Source organism: Accipiter gentilis, chromosome 32, assembly GCF_929443795.1.
Source record: "Accipiter gentilis chromosome 32, bAccGen1.1, whole genome shotgun sequence".
NCBI classification, from domain to species: Eukaryota; Metazoa; Chordata; class Aves; order Accipitriformes; family Accipitridae; genus Astur; species Astur gentilis.
This window is the reverse complement of record NC_064911.1, coordinates 14,887,399-14,913,846: the sequence shown is the minus strand read 5'-3', so window position 1 is coordinate 14,913,846 and position 26,448 is coordinate 14,887,399. Positions and strand designations below refer to the sequence as shown.

General features: G+C 35.7%; 1 protein-coding gene across 17 annotated transcripts in view; it reads right to left on the bottom strand.

The window, feature by feature from the left end:
• The window catches only part of DMD (dystrophin), a 1,191,992-nt gene that overhangs the window by 593,261 nt on the left and 572,283 nt on the right, over window positions 1–26,448 (bottom strand). For all 17 annotated transcript variants that reach the window (XM_049835325.1, XM_049835324.1, XM_049835302.1 and 14 more), the window contains one exon: window positions 11,511–11,661. In XM_049835325.1, coding sequence (XP_049691282.1) covers window positions 11,511–11,661 — 151 coding nt within the window. The remainder of the gene's footprint in view (window positions 1–11,510; window positions 11,662–26,448) is intronic.

The following is a 26,448-nucleotide window of genomic DNA, read 5'->3' as shown; positions in this document are numbered from 1 at the left end:
TCCTGGTGTCATGTTGCAGAGCATTCAGACACAAAAACTCTCTCACATACCTTCCCTTGCTTACAGCAGGTTTGGAGAAGGTTTTTGAGAAACATCAGTCTTGTGTAACAGGAGCCATTGCTGAAGGCATTACCGTTACAAAAGAGGTAATGAAATTGGGTAGTGATAGTAAATTTAGAAAGTACCAGAGTAGGCTTTATTTGAGGCAGCTAAGGGTTGCAGCAATATCACAAGGTACCTTCCCAGGTGCAGGAGTTGCTCTGCGTCTCTAAATCCTGTAACACTCAGTAGCAATGTAAGGCCTAACAAAAGACTCAAAAGAAAAGATGTTGTCAGTCATCATAAATGAGAATGGTGTATCTTCCAAAAATCAAACCAGTACAGAAATAATACACCCTATGGGTCCACTATGCTAGAGTACCCACTTTAAGTGAAGTATATAGTTTTGACAATATTCTAAACCCATCAAGATAGATCACAAAACCATTAAAACTAATCACAACTAGTATTTTCAGTCTACTCCTAAATTCTTCGTTCTGCATTTATCATAAATGCTATGTTCACAATCAGTATGATTCTAGCTCTGAGCTCTTGAGAGAAAGCCCAGCTAAAACTAAGGCCCCACTGCACCAGCCAATGTACAATTACAGACAAACACTCCTTGTCCTGAAGCCTTTATAATCTAATAGAAAACCCAACAGTACTTTGTGTTATCAAAGTGGTTCCTGAGTAAGGGTTACTGTACCCTTATGCAAGAGCTACAAAACACTCATTCATTCAGAACAGATTTTAATGTGTGCTAAGGATTCTGGTAGATTACTTAAAGACAGAAAGCTCTTGAATGGCCTTGAATCTTGCTCTCTGGAAACTTAGGTCTACTAAACCAGATTGCGCCTTTTTTTTTTTTTTTTTAAAAGTTTACTCCAAAAAGGATTTTGCCTTTGAAGGCACAAACAGAAGTCTTTCTTGCTGTTTTCAGTCTCAGATACAGTTATAACAAAATACACCTAGTTGTGCTTTTTCTTAAAGGTGTCAATTTACTACAATACCAGTACTAAAACCATGACATAAACACTTATTAGCAAACTCTGCCATTAAATCCAATGATTTACATACTATGTACAGAACAGATCTTTTCCATTTCAGCTATTAAACTGTTAAAGAAAAAATGTCTTGTGCAGACTATTTCAGATAGGTGTCATGCTTATTGCACAAGTACAGAAAGAAAATTTCTGTCATCAGAATTTTTAGTTTATCTTACAGTCTCCAGAAATGAACTGTGATCTAATGGCTCTACAAAGTCTGGAAAAATGGAACACTATGTGATTCTCATACAAGACATGTAAAGACTGAACCATGGGACACAGGATGAGCTTCATAATGAGAGATTAATAGCCAGATATTTTAGCAAAAAAGCAGCAGCTGGCATTAATATGTTCTTAGAGTCTAGACACTAAGAGGGAACAGAGAATCACCTTGTCTTGCTATGAAAGGCAATAGAACATAGTTATCCAGTGCCAACAAATCATGAAAAATGCATAAAACTGATCACCTAACTTATATTAAAGAATCAGCACCCATTTCCAGCTTTCAGTAAAATAAAACTTGTATGAACTGTCTTACATAACACAGGTGAATAATAGTTCCCATTTCCACGGCACTAATGGGAAATTAACATTCAGAGCGCCCTCTGCTCATCTTAGGACCCTGCTATGCAGAAACATTCTTATTGTGTAACCAAATTGCTTTCTGAATATTTTAATTTCACTTTTAATACCATCCCAATAGCAGAACCTTGCCCAGGTTCAGTACATCTCCTCTGTAAATGTTCTCTTATGTTAAATTTCCACAAAAGTGACAAAAAATAGCTGATATTGACTGTCCATTTCTGAAGGGATATGGTGAGACACCTCGTAATACTGTGAAATTGGCAGATATTTGCCATCCTAATATAGTAATTGTATACTGGAAAAACTGCTCAAAATATGTTCTCTTTCATTTCTTCTTTCCCTTCTCCTAGCATTTTTTGACAGGAGTGTCCTGTACAGATTAACATACTGTAAGGGCTTGCTGCCTTCACAAAAAAAAAAAAAACAACAAAAAACCCCACAAAACTCAAGAAACCATTTTGAAATCAGCAAAATTCTGAGATATGTATGTACATCTCAAATTTAATATAGTGAGATGATGAGTACAAGAGTCTATTATATTCTTGTTCCAATCGATGCATAAACTGGAATTTGCCACACTCCACAATTCATTACACATCCTTAAATCATTCAATAAAAAATTGAAGCTTTTAAACAGTCTAAGTATATGTGGCAAAAGAACATTTATTTCTCCTTGTAATCGGAATCAAGGCAGAATTATTGTTTGAATTTAGAAGATATTCAGCAAATGCCAAATACTTAGATCTATCAAATAAAATCTTTTTTTCTATAGTGTTCTCACTTCCATTGTGAAAAGTCAAACAGACTTAAAAAAAAAATGTAGATTTTATAGGTTTTTTTTAATCCATTGCAAGCTTAGATTTTGAGTGAGAAGCTACAGCATATCTGTATTGTGTTCGTTTTTTAGAAGGGTAACTAGGCAATATAATATTTGCTGCCTGTAGAACAGAAAAAAAAAAAAAAGACTGAGATCAAACAGTGTCTACTATAAATATCTAATGTTGTTCTGAAATTCTGCCATAAGCTTTACTGAAATAATACAACTTTTCTCTGTTTTTAGTTTTAGAAAGAAAATTAATTGCATACACCACTGCAAGCTAGCGTGAGCAACAAAAGTGAGAACAAATTTCTTCAGGGAGCTCTAAAAAGGACAAAAGAAAGAAGTAGCCTCCATCTATAATGTTTTCTGACAAGTAATTATTGGTAATGAAGTATTTAATAAGTCTTTAACAAAACAAGTCAAATAGTTTTAAAGAAACTACTTTCTGGAAAATAATTAATCAAGTTTTCAGTCTGATTTTTTAAGTTTATACGATTGAGCTCTCTGATTATCTGTTGGTCTATCCTCCACCCTAACATCCCCCCAATAGTTTTTAATTTTCTGACTAATTTTAAACAAATTTGGCAGGGCAGAAGATTAGAATTATAAAAAATAATGACATTTTACAATTTATTTTTTAAAAAAGGCAACCAGATAAAGAAAACCAGATACTACTGGTCACTAACAAGGGAACAGGTGTAGTGTGTAGGCCTTACTAAACAGCTGAGAATTCACACAGAAAATAAACACCTTAAAAAGCCCCCCATGGTGGAAAACATTTCAGCTGGAACTTACAGATAACTACAAACCCCTGAACCCTAGGTTTTCTAGCTTCAGTACTTCTGGTGTTCACAGAACACACTGGAAATACAGTTTAAATATTTTTTATTCTTTTCTACTACATGCAGTGAATCATTCAGTGAATTTGATCTTTGTACTGTGACAAAATGTCTAGTCCAATTATGAAAATATATTTATTTCAGCATGAATACATTACTTGGTAATACAGTCTGGCTAGCATCAGTGCTGGTTCACTAGTACTAGTAATCCCCTGAATATTCAAAACCTGATGAAATATGCATTCAAGGAAAGAAGGAGCACACCTGATGTAAATTAATTCTTAAATATTTTCATGACTGCTTATCCTTTCTTTAAAAAAAATCCAAACAACTAAATAAAATTTACCAATTAAATATTATTTCTTTTTTTTTTCTGGAGAAGTTAACACATCCAGTGCTGTCACAGTTCACTTTCAAATATTCTGGGTATCTCAGAAAGGTCAGGTGACCTTTACCCTAGAAGTGCCTGTTTTAATTCTTTGTCTACAAAGGAAGATCAGGCTCAAATACAGATGCCTACTCTGGATCTGCTTTGGTGAGATGGATCTCACATCCAAACATTAAGTAGGAAAGAAGTATGTTGGAAGTTTACTGTAGAGCAGAAGTAAATATTTTATTTAAACAACTCAAGCATGTTACTATTATTTCCACACCTCCTACATTCTGTCTCTCTGTATAATGTAACACCTTGGAGAAATAAATGGACCAACAAGTTTATCTGAAATGAACAATAAGTAGTAATATAGTCTAGCCAAAAATTCCATTCTTCAGTATCTACCCATCACTGGTCAAACTCATCCCAACTCCCTTGACTCCTCTCCTTATATTAAGAAACAAACACCTCCACAAAGGTGCCTGTAAAGGTTGTCAGTAAAAAGAAACTCACTGTAAAACACTTAAGTGCAAAAGACAGTTCATCACAACCTGACAAAACCTGACTTCCAAAATTAGGATAAGTAAATTTAGCTAAAGTATTTTTTAGACAGTTTAAGGGCAGATGATGATCCTTTTGCTGTCTGCTCTGCATAAACATTAAGGTTTTCATAATGCAGGGGTTTTTTTTCTAAAACAGTTCACTTTTTAAAGCAACATAACATAAAGCAATGTAACATTAACCTGCTGTCTTGTCCAGTGTGCTTACTATATGGCTTTAGTCTAAAATGAGACGGTAATGAAAACCTGTATGTGATGGATAGAGTTTGCAAAATCTGTTGGGATGAAAGGTTCTAAGTAGGATTAATAAAGCTATCCATGAAAAGGGCCACAGCAAGACATATTTGTACTAATTTATATAACTAATATGTATATAGAAAGTTATTCCCCAAGAGTCTTACCTTTCCCTGATTGTTTTATGCAAGCATTTTTAATGGCTAATTACTCACATCAGAAGACCTAGAAAGACTCCCAGGCTGACCAGTCATTAAGTGACACAGTTCAAGTCTCATAAATTTGTCTTATCCTCACATCTATGCATCAACACCCAGAGATTTAATCATATGCCATAGTCATCTCTAATACAATATGAGATGTACGTTTGAAAGACTTATGGAAGCAAACCAGGTAAATGTTTTGTTACGCAAAGGTACCAATATCATCCTCCTTCAAAGCAGTCATTCATTTAGACACTCATTCCCCAAAACTTCCAAGACGCAGTCAGATTAACTACTCTATTTATAACATGGCAAAAGCATTAATAAATCTGCTGAATCTGAAGTGCATTATCTGTACATGTCACTATTATAAATGTCCAGATAAGCCCTGAAAGTAAAACAAATTCATTAGTATGAAAAAATTGCATTCTCCATTTCCTTTATTTTTTGTACACACAAAAAACCCCACGCTTGTGAAGTGCGTATAAAACTCAGCCTCATTCCCAGATCCCCATGTGCTAGTATTCCATAACCACTTGAACTGGTGAGGATGAATCTCCCAGTGAGGCAGTTACAGTCAGGTATCAGGAAATTTGACTGATCTAGTCCAAGAACATAAATTTCTCCAAGACAGACAAAACCCCCATGTTTACTCATTCTCATCATGAATAAAAATTACATCACTATGCATCTATGTGTGCTAATAGTTATTTCAAAAAGTTTCATAACGAAATGTTTGAAAAATGCATCCTAATCAATTACTTATAAGTTTTAATGCGGTTTCCTGAATAAACAAAGGCAGGATTTACAATAAAACCTAAATATAACCTATGAGTTGTCATCTAATGGTGCAAGAGTAGGCAGAACCACACAAGCAACTTTAAATTTATTATTTCTCATAGCCTTCAGACATTTTAATGTCCTACTACAAGTAGCAACAAATTAATTAAAAACTTTTAATAGGATACAGTAAATTAGGAATAAAGTAGGAACGTGTGCAGTAAAGAAGAATTAAGTAACTGATATAATTATGAAATAATACTTCTTATGGCTTGACATGACAAGAAAATGTTTTTACTACAAATTCAGGATAAACTATTTTGATATTTCATCACTTCCATTAGTAGCAAAAATGGTGAGGAATCTTTTAACAGTAAAAGAAGTTTTGGGGAATTTTATATATCTAGAAATTTATTACTTGTAAAGATTACAGTATTTAATATTTTGCTTGGCATAAGAAAGAAGCAGTAACTATTTTACTAGGAATGGTGATATCCTCCCCTTATTAACTGAAAATGAAATCTTTCCATTGTTATAGCACTTCAGTCAAGAAAGGCCCATGAATTTATTTTTAAGATGACCTTAAACCAGAAAAAGAAGTTTTTTGCTCAGTTTGGGCCTGGGTGTCTCACACAGAGCTCACATATATTATTTGAAACAGTTCTATTGAGACTTTAGAAACTATGGACAAAAACCTGAAATCCATGGGATATTGCTGTGTCTAGGTTTTCTTTCTTAGGGGCAGTAGCACGCTTCATTCAGAGCTGTTTGATAAGAGGGTGATATTCAGTAAAAAGAAAACCAGTAAGCTTCTCTGAATAAATGATCCAGTCAATATGTAACTAAGAACTGAGGACATTTGTGTAGGCTGGCTATCATGTTTAGAACATTTTAGTCCTTAGTTCAAAACATTAATCAAAGTACTAAGGATATGTAAAACTGTAAGAAGAATGTAAAATAAAATAAAATAAATAAAATAAACAGTGTAGAATTTGTTTTCAACATGATAGCAAGGGATTGTCTGCTTTTGTTATTAACAAAATATTAGCCAATAATACATTTCTGCTAGATATATATCCTTCCAGATATGCCCTTGCAATATGAACAACATTGTAGTATGTACCATGATCATTCTAATTAAATAGTTCTCTAAACCAATGCTAAATTGGTTTCTCATTGATTACACGTTTTGTATTCTCTATCTCTTACAGAATCATTAAGCAATCATAGACATCTCTTTGATGAGAAAGAGTATTTTGCCACATTTCTACTATTTATCTGAAAATATTTCATAACACCAAAAATCACTAGTCAAAATTGAACCAGGTGGAACAAAATTGATCCAAATGGAACAAAACTGAACCATTTGAATCCAAACGGAATCCAAACTGGAACAAGAAGAATCAGAGATTATTGGTATAACCTTTATCACTCAGTAAAGCAGGAAATAAATCTAAAATACAAATTCTAAAAGATGAAAGCCACAATTATTATATTTAAAAATGTATTTTTGCAAGTTTTATATTTGAGGGAAAACAGAGTAAACTATCCACCCACTTAACACTGTGTTTTTGTGGTATGAGATAATACGTGGCCTCAAGCACTGAAACACTTTTTTTTCTCCCATATGCTCTGATTCCATTTGTGCTGTAGTCCAGAAAGAACTGTTTAAATTTAGTGCTTACTAAATCATCAATATCCATATAATCCAATTTAGATATAAAAGAGAAATATTATTAGCATGACTATGACTTTCAGCACCGAAGCCTCGATTCTTTATATCTTTTTACTTTAAACATCTACAAGACAAAAATGTGACGTTCCTGACATTATAGTGCAGTAGAGGGAAGGTCTAGAGAAGGCATGAGTCATTCACAAGCCTTTTGCAGGCTTGGAAAAGTACTCTAAAATGTAAATGCTGGAAAAATCAATGTATGAACAATTTAAGAGAGATCTGTAACTTACAAGCAATTTCTATATCCACAGTATCCTCGGAAGCCTGACTATAATTAGCAAGGCCACTACCCGATAATTTCAAAATATTACTGATTATTTAAGGTACTCTGTGAACTTAAAAAAAATAAACATAATAACTTTGACATTTATGTCTCTAAATGAAAGTAAATATTTGAGAAATTAATAATTATATAATAGCAATATTTTTGAAACAATGAAATTATAGAAAATAAAGTCCAGCCCTTGCCTGTTTAGTGGGAAGTACCCATCACTGACCAGTCACAATAGATGAACATCATGAACACACAGAAATTGTTTCAAAATTCAGTCCCAGAACCTAACTGTTTTACTATTAAAAAAACCTGCACCACCTAAAATAAGAAAGTAAAGTTAAACTTGCAACCCAAAAGTGGATACTAAATATAGACTGCTGAGCAATTCTTAATACCACTGTAAAGAACAAATATTCTGGATGTTCTATATTTTTTAAATAAGAATACTATTTTTAAATTCTCAGGTAATGATTCAGGAATGTAACTTAACAGTTTAGTTCTGAAACTGTTGAAGAATTCCCCTTTTTGTAGCTGTCTTTGTAGCATTTATCTATGGCACATGAACACCCCACCACCACCACCTCTGTTTGCTTCTTTGCTGCATATTAGCCTGGCATTAATTTCCAGTACAACCTTTACTTTTTTTTTTTTTTTGCATACGAAATGTAATGTAGATTGGGGCTGCAAGGCAGACCACAAGAAAAAAAAAGAAATAACAAATTTTAGTTAGATGACTGCAAATGATATTCCAACATTCAGCCGTGGTGAGATCCATCCATAAAATACAGCACCTGAGCTATCTTGATGATGGTATGGATGGTGTTTCAGTTTGGATAATAGTGTGCTATTTTGAGAACTCATGTTCTAAAAAGAGGAATAGGCACAGGAAATACGAGTCAAGTTGCCTAGCTATCATATGAAAGCAGATTAGAAAACTGTGGCTTTAGTTTACTAAATGAGATCCAATAGGGAAAATGACTGCAGCCTATAAGAACAGAAGGGGATAAACATCAGGGAGGAGATAAAACTGAACTACAACTCAGTCTTGGCACAAAAATAAATAAACTAAGCACAAATGCAGGAAGTTGAAGTCACCAAGCATTAAGGAGTGAAGAGACAGAAAAAACTTTCAGTCAGAATAATGAAAGCAAAAAAAAAAAAATCTTTAGCTACTTTCAAGACAGAGTTCAATATGTTTCAAAGGGATTATATGATATGCTATCTGTAAAACATCCTTTTAAATCCTGTGTCTCCTAATCATAAAAGAAGTCAATTACAATTTCTTAAAAACTGAAATGTGGTATTTCTTTTCAACACCACAAGTCCTGCTCTCAAACAGTCTTAGTAAAAAATTCACAATAAGAGTATTTAAGTATTCATGACCTGAAATGAAACAACTCTATTATTAGGTTTCGTTCACTTTATATATAATGCATAAATGTTGTTTAATATCATGCCATTGTGCAGTAAAAAGGAACACACCTCCTCTCCCCAAATACACCTGAAAGAATGTAATTACCTCTTAACCTATATTAACATAATCACCTAATCATACTGTTGACTGTTTCATTTTACATTAACATTTGACTCTATGTATTTACTGAATGTTAATGAACACATTAATCTTTACTTTTCCAAAGTAGTCCTACATAGAAATAGTATTACACATCTGAATGTTTTGTATAATTTTTTTCTAAAAGAGTTCCTCATTGAATACAAGACTATTCACTTGCTTGTGAAAGCATTTTCAAACAAATCCTGTTAATTCTGAACATGGTTCACTAAGCAGCATGATCTCATTAATGAAACAAGTTGCTAATCTAGTAAATCAAAATGCTCAGCTGTTTTGACTGTTTACCTAATGGAAATTCTAATGATGTCTTCTATCAGCCTCACAGAAGCCTAACACTTTTCAGACAAGACCCAGCAAAATAAAGAAAGAACCAACGATGAGAATGGGAACAACGCAACTTCAAACTAAACATTCTTTCACAACTAACATTGGGTCTGCATTCCTGAGGTTAGTTGGACTATTTTCACATTGTGAATTTTCATTAGAAAGGTAGTTTTGTCTGTTGTACTGAATTAAATGAAATGTTTGAGAGACAAATTCATGAGTTCCTGAGGTTTCTAACACAAGGGAAAAAGGAAGAAAGAAAAAGCTTGATGGACTGCAAAAAGAAAATCTTGGTAGAAATCATTCTGCAAACATATGTTCTAAACGTTCTCATATATTGCAAGAGAAAATAACAAATGGACAACAGATGAGAAGGAGGCTAGGTCAAAGGGAAATGTAAAACAGAAGCAGTCTTCTACACTGAAATCTAACCTTCTGCATAACAAGGCATTATCTCAGGGTCTTTCAGTGTGATGTTCAATGCAGTATGAACTTCCTTCTCAATGATGACAAGAAAATAATGTTTCTAATCTGTTGGGACTGTGAAATGTGCTACACACCTGGTGCATGTATAACATCTACGATACATCTTACCTTGGTCTGGGCACTCTCAAAAATCAACCTCTTTTCAGAGAGAAAATACTGTTTTAGAAAGGGTTAGAAAAAAGGAGACAAACACTTTTTTCACAAATCCATTTTTTTTTCTAAGTGCTCATTTGAAGCTGCTCAAGGGTACCAGAATAGTACTGAGAAGGGTGATGGAGCAGAGACAAAGCAAAGAAGAAAGGGTAAGGCTTTGTGACACTGTATTACTATTCATCACATAGATACTCATGTCTGTCTTTAGTATTTTATGTGTTTTTCAAATAAATGCAGAAAACTGTGGGACAGAGAAAGGGAGACAAAATTTTGGTGAAAATACACAAGCTCTGCCTACCTTTTACATACACAATAAAGAACACCTTTAATACCTTGATGACATTCTATTTTGTCAGCCAGATCATACACTTCTTCAGTCTTCAAAGCGTTGATAGTCATTTGCAGAAAAATATTTACCTGCTATTTTAACTACTTCAGCTTATTGTATTACTTAAGAGGTGTATCTTTTTTTTTTTTATACTTGCACCACATGATCTGGTTTGCTTTTCAGTTCAGCAGTTTTACAGTCAAGAAATAGCAGCCTAAATCTTAAACAGGTGACTTTAAATACTAAAATTCAAAAGACATTATTTTAACATTTTTTAACTGCAGGCCAAAAAGTAGATTAGTGTTGCATTCAAAACAAAACTGTGCCTTTAATATTAGATAGACCTAACTTCTTTCAACCTGAAATCCAGTAATTCAATCCAATAATTCAAACGTACAAACGCCGATTAGTTTAACAGAATTTTTTTCTTATGTACAGGTAGTAATTTATAACATGAATCCAGAATTTAGTCAAGCCATGTTATTCAGCTGAACCTATCAACTTGCAAAACATCAGTTTAGAATTAATTCTTCACACCTATTACCATTTCAATCATACAAAAGGGAAATGAAATAAACTACCAAGAAACTAGAGTTATTATTTTCCTTACGATGCTCAAAGAGCTTACAAGATGAAAAGCATACAAATTGGAACTGGACACAGAGGAACTAAGTGGCTATTCTGTCACACTGCATTTCTCAAAAAGCATCCTCAAGGTTCTTCGATTAAAACATGAAACAGGCAAAATAAGCAAAAGTTGCAAGGCATAGTTCATGGAATATCTCTTGTACAGCTCAGTGCTTAATCACATTTCTTCCACAAGATTTTAAAATTAAGTCTGATACTTCTGCTGGTGATAAGCATCAAATAGAAATTAATGAGCACTTTAAATAAAGACCAAACAAACACGTAACTATGGAAGTACCACAATATACCATGTTATCCTATATTTTACTGCTTTTAATTTTTTTTTTTTTTAATACAAACTAGTGAAAATTCTTAGTTGACAAGGACAACAGATATATCTGACCAAAAGTGCCAGTGGCCACTCAACACTAGAAATCATCCTTAAATGAACTGCAAAACTATGCAGAGTACCCAGACCTGCAAATTTCTAATCGCTGCAGAAAAACAGGAAATGGGTTCATCAAATCATACCTGGAGAAACTGGTTGGTTTTTGCATGACCCACATCTCCAGCCTCTACCTGTGCTCTCGACAGCTTCTCTTCAGTTTCAGTTAGCCAACGATTAAAGCTCTTCATGTCACAGTGAAAAAGCCGCCACTTCTCCAAAGCTTTGTCAAACCGTCTGCAAGTATAAAAAGGAGATGAAATAACTACCTGGATACTTTATTTACTGACTACAGAAAAAAAAAAAAAAAAGAAAAATAATAATGTTGGATGTCTCAGGTTAAATTTGGTGTGATGGTGATGGCATCGTATATTAACATTTCTAACAGTAATATTGAGTGGAAACATGGTGGCACTTCTGAATGGTGAAATTATCATTAAGCATATTGTGTCACAAATCAGTGTCTTATCAATTTTTTAATCCTTTTCAATGTTTCAAATGAATTCCATGGTCAAAACATGTTTGCAGTTTACAGCTTTATTAACCCACACTAACTCACATCATAAGTACAACACCCACAGGCCCCAGTGTAACTGGGCATACCCCTCCGTCAACGTACCTGGATCCTAGCGTGAAGAAAACACCAGTGCTGATAAAAGGCTCCTAAAACACCTTAGTAATTTGCTGTAGCTACCAACACTGCAAACAGTCACTGCTGGCTAACATACAGGCTTTGTGTTATGATGATACAATGATTCTAGATCCCTTTTCAAAGGGAAAATAGCTTAAAACATCTGTGATGCATCTGATCTACCATATCATAAGACAAAGAATGAAAAAACAGTAGACAGATTCTTAAATCCTTACTTCCCAAATTTAGTCCCATGTTCCTATTATGATTCAAGGAATTTTTTTGTTTTTGTAGAAATATGAATTGTAGTATTAGATGTAACACAGATGCAAAACACTATTATTTTTAATGGAAATTGCTGTAGCGAGAGACTACCCCACAGGATCACAGGCATATACTGCAATTCTGCTCCAGTTTTACTGAAACTCATTTTGTCTGCCTCTCCAATGGATACAAATGTCCATTTATTATTATTGCAAAGAAAATGCAACTCCCTTCAAAGGAATTTCTACTTGTATTGTGTAAAGGGACCCTTTAGTAAACCCTTTTTTCTATATAAGTTTCACTTAGTTTTGAGCATTTGAAAAAGATAGTTATGCAAAAATTAAAATTCCTGAAATACAAGGATTGAAACTAAATTAAAATATTAAAAAATAGGGTTTTGTACAATAAGCAAGGATGAAAAAAACTACCACATCTGCAAATCTAGAGTCCACTCATAAAAGACCATGTAAGTACTTCTGGCACTTTGGGAAGATCTAATCTGTTTTTGTCCAAAGTGACTGACTGATCTTCTGGTTCAAGATCTGTTTGCCTTAGCAACTGCCAAGTACTAAAGAAATGAAACAAAGACAGGATTTGGGTTTTTTTTTTGCAGGTGGCCTATGTCTTAAGGAATTCAGTTATCCTATGTTTTGGATTGGTGTCAAAATATGATCCCTAATCAGAGATTAGCTAGAATGTTTTGCTAGCAGATCATCATTAAACACACTACTGTTGTTTAGTTTAATAATCCTCCTTTACAGGATTATAATAGGTTTTAGGGTGTACTTAAAGGATAAAACCAAAGATGCTCAATTATTTTTCTAGGAAGTAATCTGGTTCTGTATGGACAAACTATATGATTGTTTGAATGTAAAAGAGTTTAATTCACCAAATAAAATCATGTTATCAGGGAATACAGACCACCTCTTCCATTGTACTGATGATTCTTCTTTTTTTTAGAAGAAAAAATGTAAGGTTTTTTTCTCTTCTATTGGCTATGTGCTCCCACCTTTGTTTTCACATTTAAAAATCTTTTAATACCATACAGTATGAATAGCACTATATCCATTCATAACCATCTACAGAAGGATATATACTTTTCCCTGGACCTCATTTTCTGGTAGACAAGGAATATTTATTTTGCTGAACACACCTATACAGAGATGCAGTTTTCTTACTTCTAACATACTGCATACAGTAATCACTTTTGATGAATAATACACAAAATAAAGTTGGACTAGCAAGCAGTGAAACAGTGACTTTGTACTTAGTCTGTTACATTAACTATAAGATAGAGAAAATATAAGGCGTAGAAGCCCTCCACAATTGGCAATCTATGAGATTTTTTTTTTTTTTTAAAAGCATTTGATCACAGAAAGTAGTTGAGACAAAAGTATTCCTTGTACTGTTCTACTAGGTTGGTCATAAGATGCTGAAGGAAAAATAATAATTATTTAATTAAAATCTTTAAAAACACACTTTAAAAGAACAGAAAAGACTTGCTGGAGTCTAAATTCTGCGTATAAGAGTAGTTCTCTAACTCTCTGTGAATCAACTCTTTTTGTTCCTCAAGCAGAACTTGATTCATGGGCCCTGAGGTTAATAGCTGCTAAACACTAGAACCTTTATTTGATTTAAAAGAGAATAGTTACTGCTTAGTCCTATGCAGTCCAAACATGCATTCCAAACCACTCTAATAAATGACAATGTGTTCAGTAAATTTCATTGGAAATGGACACAGACAAACTATCAGAATAGATCAGGTAGTCTTTATTCTATCGATTTTAATATGGCTGCTTGTCTGATAAAGCCACGGTAAAGAAGGTGTCAGAGCTCTGCACTGATTAACCAAATGATCAGTCATGACATTAATAGTGATGACAGATAAAAATGGAGAGAGATGCAGCCTGTGACAAAACAACACGTCATAACATTCAGAATAGAGAATCTTACCCGCTAAAACTAAAAACTAATTAAGAAAAAAAAAAGGCATAAAGATCAAAAAGTAGTTTATGGAAGGACTCCCCTAAGCCTTTATGGGCTGACAGCTTCCCACAGAAGCTGACATAAGTCTCTTTGCTCCCTGTAAATTCAAGCTGTAGTAAGCTTTTAGTATACTGTGAAGCTGTTATTTAAATAGCATTCTCACAGATTTTATTTTGGAACCCAGTATCAACCATCTCAGAAATTGTTAGAAAAGACCAAACAGAAAATAACCAGCACACAAAACCTGGGTCTACTTAAGAATGAAAAATAGATACAGAGATTTATAGTAATTTCTACACAGTAACAGTTGGTGGAATATTGCTGTTGAGGCATCAAACTGAGTACTAGAAAACATCTTTCAAGAATAAGCACAGCTCATGCACTCAAAATATTTTTGTTGAATACATTAGGGAAAAGTATCATTTGAAAACACATTTTACAAAAAAAGCGTTATGGTAATCAAACATCTACACTGCTATAACATCTTATACCACTGTAACTTTCTTCTATGATCTGTTCCCTTCAAACAGTATAACCCTCTTGAGATGGTTAGGCATTTGTTTCCACCTCTGCCCTATCAATTGTGTCCTGTGCATTTTTCTCTCTTTATCAAGCAATGCCAGCTGGAGAGATCAGAGTTTTCAAATCACTGGCTTGAATGTGGTCTACTTCTCATTACTGTTATGAAACCTAACCACAATCACAGTAAAAATCTTACATAAGTTTAAATTATGTTCAAAGAAATACATTTAGATTCCTATTTAATGTTTATGACCCCTCTGCTTAGCTGCAGATGAACACAGGAGTTGTTCAAGATCTGCCATGTGTGCTGCATTTGTTAGCAATATTGTAAGCAAACAGACTATTGATCCAGTTAAAAACTGTACTCACTCACCTAACTTATTTATTAAAATGACAGTGATCATTTATCATGCTTATCATATTTTATTTTTGAAAACGAGTCAAACCATAACTGAAAGGCACATTATATTTTTTTTTTTTTTTAACTACCTTACTCTGAATTACAAGGAAAAGCCTTATTTTACATTTTAAAAAAATCACCTAGAAAATAAAAGTTAAAATCAATTTCTTTTGGTCCAGTATGGTTTCTCATTTCAGACACTACATTAAAACAGCTTTCCTCCTGCTCCTCACAAAATGACATTACTCTTCTCAGCATGAGGAAGTTTATCAGCAGCAAAAATTCAGTAGGGGTTGATATTAGTATCATTTCATTTGCATTCCAGCACTTGCAAATTGAATATCCCATCACTCTCCACTCTTCCTCCCTTTGCTTTGGCTAACCAGAGTTGCAAGGAGAAGAAAAGTTGCAGTGAGAAGATATGTATATTTAAAACTTAGAAATTTATATGCTAGTGCTTATTTCTCATGTCCTAATAAAACTTGTTACTCAGTATAATAAGTATAAACCAATGTTAGGCATCAGTAAAAAAAGAGAGGAAATTTATGGACAGGAAAATCCACTAAAATTCAATGCTCTTTCAGTGATTAACTGTACTTAAATAGTGTTACAATGATAACAGAAAATGCAGTTGTTGCTGCAGCGGCAGGTGCAGGTTCATTTGAAATGTGGGGTGAAAGGGGACATCACCCTGCAGCTTCATGCTCACACTGTGTGTTATGGGACACCCCTCCTGGGTATACCCGAGAGCTTCCCCTGCCAAATCTGTGTATTACAACCTTTTACTCACAGTACTACTTCAAAGAGCTTTTTAAAATTTAAAAACAAAGTGGCTTTTGTTTGTTTGTTTGTTTTACCATTTGCAATCCTGTTACCAGGTGGCAAGTTCAAAACCCACAAAAGGAGAAGGCTAATTAACTACAGACGTTGTTGAGCAGCTAAGTTGCTGAAGTCTTGGCACAGCAGAATGTACATGGTAAAAATTCGTAAGTGAATTCATAAAAGGAGCAATGCTCTGAGGACTATGAAAACTTAGAAAGACTACGGCTGCCTCAGGAAACCGCAAGCACACAATGTGGAGGTTAGGAAAGTGTCATTACAGGCCTTGTGATTTGTATATTCTTACTTAGGGATTCACCCTTGTTTGCTGTCAGAGACAAGTCACTGAGCTAAAAAAAACCCACAGTGTATCCATTCATCTGTATCTTCATCTACTTAATCCCTTTCCCTTTGACAGGCATAAGTGAAAATGGTGTGGATAGTAGGTGACTGTCTGATATTTGGGCAGTATTTCCTCTTTGATGTGTCCTCCCCTCCTGTTTTTCTTAGCATATGCTGGATAAGCAGATACAAGCTGGCACCCTGAAGCCAAGCGTTAGGTTCCATACAGACTCCAGACTAGAATGTGTAACTTGTATACATTGCAAAGGGCGTAAGCATTGTACATAAGCTGTGACACTTCGTGAGATAGCCTTATTCCTCTAACTTGAGCATGTTAGAGCTGACAAGTGAAAACCAAAGGGTACACCAGCCTAATTTTTATCTATATGCACTGACACTCCAGCAGGGAACATGTTAAGCGATTGCTTGAGGGAGCGATTTCCTTTTTTTCCCATTAGCATGTAACAGATTTATTTTGGCTCTGGAAAGCAAAAGAGCAAAAAAGCAACCAAAAACTACTGCTGAGGTAATATGCAGGACAATTTACATTAAGCCATAAAAATATTAGTGATTTCATTCCTTCAAAGATTATGACTCTACTAAACCTTTGGACTTGACTTGCTATAAGCAAAATTCAATATTCCTTGGTAGTATCGTATGTGATATTGCACAAAGATTTACAGATGCCAATTTGGATATGCTGTCAGTGGAACTCTGTACAACGGGACTGAACCTGATGTTCCAAGTCCCAAGGCTGCCATTTTTAAGAAGTCATGCAAAGGTGGAAGGAAAGACCTTTGAATACAGGAAAGTCACAAACAAGAGACGGTGTGCAAAAGGTTATTATTGGTTTGTTGTTGTAAACCAAATCTTCATTTTGCATCTGTGTTTCAATTAATTCCTTGATATGTTGATAACATTCCTTGATAAACTATGAAACCCACTTCTATGACACATTCTGCTTTAGCAAAACCACACGGCCTGTTGGCCCCCATGAAAAAGAACACTATTAGTTATAAACTTTCCTAAAAGTCATGATTTATGTAATGGAAATTATTATTGTTAGAGACAAACACTCTCATTCATCACATTGCAAAAACATTCAGTAAACTTCATTTCTATACTGTTGCTAAACAATGCACTGTAGGATTATGCTAATATTAACCTACAAATTATGCAATTTTGTCAACTTGATTCAGCACAATTAGCACCTTGTAAAAATACACAAAACATCAAAGTAGTATAAATAATTATGTATTAGTATGTGAGAGCATTAACTTTAATACTTCAGGCCATTCTTACAGATAATAAAAGAAAACTTTTTTTTGTCAAGCAACTTCTACGATTAAATTTCTTAAAGAAACAGCTAACCCATTTTCAGAGGTTTTGATGTTTTCATTTTATTTCACAGAATTCATGTCTTTTGAGTGCTTAATTTATATTTAATTTACATATCCCCTCTGCATTTGGACTAAAAGTGATGATCTCATTTTAGACACTGCTACATCTAGATCTTGCTCCCAGGTTTTACTGTAGGTCCATTCTGGGACAAGACTGAGCTGTACTTAACCTATTCACCCCCCTGCACCCTGCTTTTCACCCACAAAATAGCAAATGATCAGAAATAAAAAATAAACTGCAACCAAAATAACCATAACAATGCCATCCATCATTACAAAATGGAATTTCTCTCCTCTTCCCAGAAAGCAGGTTCTGCAGCATTACATATAAGTTAAAACCGTTATAAATTACATTACAAACATTTTTATATCTTGAATTGTATTGATTGTATTATTATCTTGCCCCAGTAGTCTGCAACTCAATTTCCCATCATATAGTTATTGATATCATACCATTCAGTGTCAATCACTGTACCAAAGACAACGACAATTAAATTGGCCATGAAAAAGCAAGATCGTGTCAGTCATTGCTGGTTTTAGACATACAAATTCATCTTTATGAAGCATGAGAGACCAATAAACTTAATAACCATTTACAATTAATAATTACACAAAAACTTCATTGGGTTCTAATGGATGCCATGTCTCAACAGTGTAAAAAGAAACACTCCATGTAATTTATAAAACATACATTATTCTTCCACACTAAATAAGGTTATTTACTATGCATATGAATTTGAACTCCAAAGTTCCACCTTTTTTCTTTCCTAAAAAGTTCCACTTTTTTTTTTTTTCCTAAAAAGCTTTCCGTCATCAGAATACAGATGAAATGATGTATTTTACAGAACTTTACCTAGACACCTGGATTAAAAGCAGGTAAGAACTTTTCCTCGGAGAAAATAAAGAAGTACTTGATTAATTGTGACCTAGGTGAGAGTGGTATATTGCAACTCCCTTATACAAAATAAATTATTAATGCAATTGACAATAAAACTACAAGTTTCATAGCTTGCCAAAGTGAAACTATCAAAAATTGCCATGATAAGAAATCCCTAAAGCAAACATTTTACCTGAAAAGAACAGTGGCTCAATTTTACAGAAATCCAAACTAGTATTTCTGCCTGCATGTAAAGGGTATGCACACATTTCATCCTCACGACGGGTGACAGCGTACACTGCACTTCTAGCCAGGATACTCCAGCGAATTATTATTACCCACCCTACAGTAGCATCCATCTGATAAATGAATTATGCGTGAAAAAAATCACATTCACTTCTGACTGTCAGGGCGCTGTGCCCCCCCCTCATCCCTGGCTCTCCGGGCTCCTTCCCTCACCTCAGGGGATCTGGCCTGCTCAAGGCCAGCTCTGTTGTGGCACGGCAGCGTGGCCTGTCATCAGGCTTTGGTTGAGCCCAGCTCCCTGGCAAGAAACGACTATGAGAAACCTCATCTGGGTTTCAGAGGCTTCGGAGCCATAGTTAAGCTCAGGCCCTGACCTGGGCTACTCTGCAGGCATGCCCACAGCAGACCCTGCTCACTGCACCCAGCCTGGCTCTGCTGCCTGCCTCCAGGTGTGGTGGGACCACCGGGAGAGGTCCCTGCCTGCAGACCCCTACCCCAGCCCCGACACTCTCAAACACCCCTTCTGCCCAGCTCCAGTGCCCTTCTACCGGAGCCCAAAGCCTCAAACGGCCCGCATGCTGCAGTCTCAACAACACACAGAGCAGGTATTTCCACAATCCTTCAAAATCCCCGTACCTGCGACTCCAGGATGGTGGCTAGACAGTAGGGCTGCCAGCACAGAGGACGCAGCCATGTTCTAGCAAGGGGCCTCAGCCTGCCCGGCCGCACCTGCGTCCCACAGACCAAGCGCCCATCAAGTGCATTAGACAGGCTCCTGGGGAGAGACTCTTCCAGGCTGGTTTCATCTGAACTGAATCCAGTGCACTTTTCAGATTCCTCAAACTACCTGCTCTGGGTTTGTGTGGCAGGTTTTTGGTAGCAGGGGAGGGGCCACAGGGACGGCTCCCGTGAGAAGCTGCTAGAAGCTTCCCTGGCTCCAAATTGGACCCAGCTCTGGCCCAGGCTGAGCCCGTCAGCGACAGTGGAAACACCTGTGGAGAGCAGATTTAGGAGGGGAAACCTGCAGTGAGTAGGGGGATTGGAATGTGAGAGGAACCCTGTGTAGATTTAGAGGTCAGTGACGAAAGAGGGAGAGGAGGAGCAGGGGAGGAGGTTGATGCCCCTGCAGACCAGGGTGAGATGGTGGGCTGTCCCCACCAGCCCATGGAGGAGAGCAGATGCCCACCTGCAGCCCAGGGAGGAGCCCACACTGGAGCATGGGGATGCTCCCGAAGATGGCCGAGCGAGCGGCCTTATGGTGTTTTGTTGCTGGCTGGGCTTAAACCACGACACTACCATCCTAATTCATAAATAAAAAATTCATTTCTGTGAATTCATGGGCCAGAGCGTAAGTATGTGTAATGCAATATCGGAGATACGTATTACAGGATGTCCTCTCAGTATTCCCCTGTAATTACTATGAAGTGCTTAAATCCTACAATTTCCAATGACAGAATTCTTAGTTCAACCTGTAATAACATGTTTCATGCTCCAAAATTGTTCTGTTCAACTATTTTCACTGCCTATCTCAAAATCCCCCTACAATGGTGGCTTTAGAGCAGAAGGAATAACAGGAAACTGATGATATCAGTTAATGCTGGCTGTTGACTCCCTAAGTCTGAAAGATGTTATTTATCCTCTTTAAGGTGTGGCAGACGTGTACAGAAATATATATACTGGCACAAGAAAATCAGACTTCCTCATTTCACTGAAAATTATAGCAATAACAGAGTACTTGGCATTATCTTCTTAAAATATTGATGCCTGTATTTGCCGTAGACATTTTTTACCTTTTAGAGTTTTTCAGTCAGTTAAAAGCCTTCTGAATAAGTGATTGGATTTTTTAAAAAGTTTACAATAAAATTTCATTTAAAACACCTTTTCCCTTTCATTTGGAAAGTTCATTTGAGATGAAAAACCTACTTCCAAGTAACAGTTACTAAGTCTTATTGTAACAGTCGCATGCAGTAAACAGCTCTATTTTTTTGAAACTGAAATGTTGATGAATCTCACAGAAATGATAGGAAAGGGAAAAGCAGAGAAAATTGTATTAATAGATAAGAGCATGCATCATACTGCTAACCAACAGAAAATATTTCTCAGTCATAAAGAGCCTGTTCAGATAAAATCCTTTACAGTATCTTTTCGATGTTTTACAAAAATATCTTAATTCAGATTCCAGTTAGTACAACAGAAAAACAAAAACCTCTACTATATGCAGAAAGCATGTTTTTCAATACCATTAAATCTTGATAAGTAGTTTTAGAGTGGTGACATTTGAAAACTTGCTTTTTACCTTTGACTACTGTGAACAATGATCTACTGTAGTTAAATAAAGTATTTGTAATATTCAGGATAAATGGGAAAATACAACGCATTCTGTGGAAAAGTAGCTGAATGGTAGAGATTACCATAACATTGGCAACTACTGCCATCTAAAAGCTCAAAAAATTAAATGCGATGGTTATGAGGGATTTTATACATAAGTATATATACAAATATATATTCTCTATAAATATATATATGCTAATTATATGTCTTAATTTACAAAAATAAATGTTCAGAGTATTATGTATATTAGTCTTGTGAATAACGGAAGACCTTAAACACTGTCAATTATAACTTATCAAGCTAGAAGTTCTTCATGAATAAATAGCAAAAGCCATTTTGGCTATACCTGATTGTACTATTGGTAATAGGAGAATTTAAACAATGTACAGCTGCCTAAAAGGGTCAGTATCAGGAAGTTACTATCTATATTCTAAATAACATGAAGTAGAGAACAAGCTGCTCAGCAACTTGATAACTTAGAGAAAAATAGAAGAATATTTGCTTTCACTGTCCCTGTAAAATTATGAAGTTGGAGACTAAAGACCTGAGCAAAGTGCCTACATGTTATTATAAACCTAATGAACATTTGCCTTGTTGTTTATTTTCAAGTTAATGTAATATAGTCCTAGAAAAATAAGACCTTCTAATGACAAAACCCATGTATTCTTTGGTGACCTGGAAATACATTTGCTCATAAATTACTTTCCTCTTTATGTTGTTGATTTGGAGCATGTTGATGCTGATACATTTTCTGATTACATAACTGTGTTTATCAAAATAACAAATCACTAAAAGACTTTAATTTCTATACTTCAAAACTCCTTCCCTTCAGTTTTTCCATGATTGACTGTATGCATCTGTTTGGAAAGTGGAGTCTTAATGTGTGTGGTACATGCAAGGCAGTAAAGAATCTCAAATGTATTTTCAGAGCAGCCTGCCAGCCCTACCAATTCTGGCAGCAGACTACTGCTTTTAGGCATAATTATTGTTGTACTCTTTTATCAGGTTTTCACACTCTGGCAACTGGGGTAGCCTGGATGTCCGGGAATCCCTAATGAAAGGCTACAGTGTCTACATGGACTAAATTTGCTGCATATGGACAGCATATATTGCAGTGGCACCTCGACCCTAGGTTTGAGATCTTCTAACTGAAAGACAGGTATGTAGACACGCAGGGTCCAACTGAGAGGTAAGAAATAGTTACCCGTATTAGCTCTGTCAACCTGACTATGATTTGTAAGATTATAATCTGTCAGTTTATCATTTATTAACTTTGTTAAATTATGATTTGGGGAATAAATTAATTCAAGCTTAGTTCCACCCCCATCCTTTCCTTCTCACTTGTCCACTATGCACCTATGCAGACACTGAGGTCAGCACAGAAGGAGGGGATGTCCCTGCAGCCCGTGGTGAGACAAGACGGCAGGCTGTCCCCCCCGCAGCCCATGGAGGGGAGCGGGGGAGCAGATGCCCACCTGCAGCCCAGGGAGGAGCCCACACTGGAGCAGAGGGATGCCCCCGAAGATGGCCGAGCGAGCGGCCTTATGGTGTTTTGTTGCTGGCTGGGCTTAAACCATGACATAGGGGTCTATGGACGGAGGTGCATGCACCTTTTTCCTGGAAACCTACATCATTAAGGGTTTATGGTATCTGTAATTAGAAAAGATTACTTAAGAGAGGCACAAAATGCTGAGTCTGACATTAAATAATCCGAAGTAGGACTTGGTTATCCAGCATTACACATACATACACTATATTTCTTATTTAAATGTACACATATATCTTTATGTATACTATCTTATCATATATAAATATATATGAATACATATGTACACACATGTATATACTGTACTATATATACTATATTTCTAACATCCATCCACCAGATTAGAAAGCTTTGCAGCAAGAAGAGATGTGACAAATAACCTCAATGAGGAAAATAAAGTTGATGAGACATTTTCAGATCATGAAGTCGCAAAAAACTTTTAAGTCAGAAACTGCACAAAAAGAAGATTAACTCTATAGCAATTGGGATTGAGATCTATCTGATCAAATGGACCTCAATATATCTCAGAAAGCCATCTGGTCATTTTAAGCGTCCTCTATAGTCAATGTAGAGAACAGATAATATGAATATCTAAATTCAGATATAGACAGTACAGATATAGTGGTATAGTACAGGTACACTGACACTGCAGGGGCATGCGTATTCACCGATTCCCTTGATACAGAAAACACTTTCAATCTTAGCAATACCCAAAGCAAACCTTCACATTTCTTCCTGTTCTCTGAATGTGGTATAGAAAGGACAAAGTGAATTCTGTGCATCTAGTATTTTGCCTGGTCCAACATTTCTTTGGTCAAAAGGAGTCCAAAGCCATACAAAAGCAGGGAGTTGTGACTTTAACATGTTCAGTGGCTATAACAGGAATTTGATGAATATTGATAAGTAACTTGTTTCTCCCACAAATGCTTGCCTGTGTGTCTACAGTCACCTTGTACATGACTTAAAGTGAGACCACTCCAAAAACTGACAACTCCGGAGTGCTTTGGGGTATATAATTTTCAACCTCCCACTTATGACAAAATCATTCAGATCCTCTAGCATCCTAAGCACTCTTGATTAATAGACTCCTAAGAAGTGACAGACACTGAACGTATGGATTTCAGAAATCACTTGTCTTTCAGTGCAGATGAAGGGACTCCAGTCACCATACTTGCTTGTACAGCACAATTTAGGAGTTCTGTAACATGCTGCCTTTGGAAGTTGAGAGGAATGCATGACATGATCTGAAAAACCAATATGCTGATGCAAAATCTGGAGACCAAAGACCATTTGCCCACAGACTAGCTGAGCACATTTGCAGACAAGGAACGAGGTGTCTGGATCTGGTTGCTTACTGAAGACAAATGGGCAGCCAGAAGGCTCAACTTGTTACCATTGTACAGAAATAATGATGGATAGCGGAGCTGATATACACTTAGACCTGGCTCGGGCTGTCTGAAGCCATGCCAGAGCGCAAATAAGGGTGGAGTCAGCAATGCAAGTATATGCTACCATGATGCAGAGAATGACACTCAGCCTAGTAGATGTAGAAATAGAACGTATGTTTAGACTCAGTGTATTGCTAAATAAAAGACTCAGGAATTTGTTAGAAGGTTTAACAACTGCCTCCGTAAGTTGATTTACGTAGGCAAGCCAAGGACATAAAGCACAAGATTCCTGTGTCTGTAATATAAGACAAAATAACATGCTCTGTTTGAGGAGGTATTCTGTTTGATAAGAAAATATGTTCTGTCTCTTGTGATGACTGAGCCAAAAGCTAGGTGATAAGCAGAGAAGTTGTTTGTGGGGCCTAGAAGGGGATCGTACTGCGCAAACTCATACAACAAAGTTCAAACAGTGGACAAGTGAGGAAGACTATGGAAGACCACCAGAGGACTCCAGAAGACCACCGAGGACCTTCAACATGCATGCATAAAGGACATTTACATATGCTAATGACTTCTCGGAAAAATCAATGAATATGTGTATTATTTCTTGGAAATTTTATGAATATGTATGTATTTAACCTATATAATTAGTCCCAGCCAGGAAGCACGTTTGGAGGAGCGATCCCCCATGCTTCCAGCGCTGCAATAAAGAAGACTTAACTCCATCACCGAATGCTCATTTTGAGAAACAACCACTTGATCTAACTCAGTTAGGAAAGTTTATAACGACTGGATGGAATAGCTTCCAGAAAATCACTATCAGTTCTGGAGGTAGCTCTCAGAAGCATAAACTGTGGCTGTCCAATACAGGTCTAGTAATCCCATTCATATCACCCTTCTACCTGTTCATCATTGATCTCAAAGAATAAAAAGAGGTGTGAAGCTAGCTGAAATTATGCAAGTTATTAATTAAAAAATTGTTGCTGAGGTGATGCTAGAGGCCAGCTCTGTACAATGTAAGATGGTCAGCTGCTGCTGCAGAGGCCTCAATAAATCTTTCTGGGCAGTGGAAAGCCTGCATTGCACATCCTATTCTTCAATCACCAGGGGAAAAAAAGCAGAATATCATTGAAACAGACTCTAAGGTTATGCAGATTAAGACTGTAACAGGTAAGTTTAATGCAGTTTCTGTCTTCAGTTATTTCCTACCTGAAAACACATTTTTTCTTTTTTTTTTTCTTTTTTTTTCTTTTTTTTTTTCTTTTTTTTTTTTTAACAACATAGAAGCAAAACAGAAATCTAGTTCTTTTGGGAACACAGCAGTACAGCAAGAATCAATAGAAGCTGAACAGACATAGCCCGTTTATCAGAGAAAAGAAGCTCACATATTATGAGGCTCTGATCTTTCATATAGTCCATATGTCAGTCCCACTGGACAGTGAGAATTAGTCACAGAAGAAAAGATCTGAAATGAAACCTAAAAATAAGCTTAATTTAAAACTGACTGGTTCATTTTAACAATATTTATACTCTCACAGTAAAGAAAGTAATTAGTAAAATATATGTGTATTCAGATTAGCAGTGTTTAAATTAGTCATAACAATATTATACGTTTGTTTACTAGTCAATTTAGTTTTCTTGAGAAGATATTAAAGCTCTATTTAATAATATAATGAACATGTTCCATTTTCTTCTGATTTCAGTACAGTAACTTTTACGTTCTTGTACAACAACATGCAATTATGATCCTAAAGAACTGTAGCAAGATTCCAGGCATAAGAAATTACAAAGAAGAGGAAGAGATGAGATTTCCAAGCAGTTACAATTAATTTCTAGTTATTAAGTGTCCCAGATGGAGATATTTTTAGTTAATACTTGTTAATTGAACTGTCAGGTATATTAAAACAGACTTGATAAAGATGCCCATACATTGCCACTGCTACTCTGACCTAACTATTTAATAAAGCTTATTTTACTTCTTTGTGGGGAAACTAACCAATGAAAAGTGGTGCATGAAGCTATACAGAGTATTTGTAGTGCATATTTCACTAAGTGAACTTTTCATAACTCATATTTTGCTGCTTTAGAGACACCCACTTTGGTATGAAAATTCACAACTATAAATCTTTTCAGTATTATATCATAGCAGAAAGCTTTGAGTGTTTTATTAGCATAAAGAGTTGGGCAGCATGATGGAGTTGCCCATCTTTTAAACACGCAAACGTGGTCATGTTAGTTGGCACATACTGAGTTTGGAAGTATGTCTACAGCA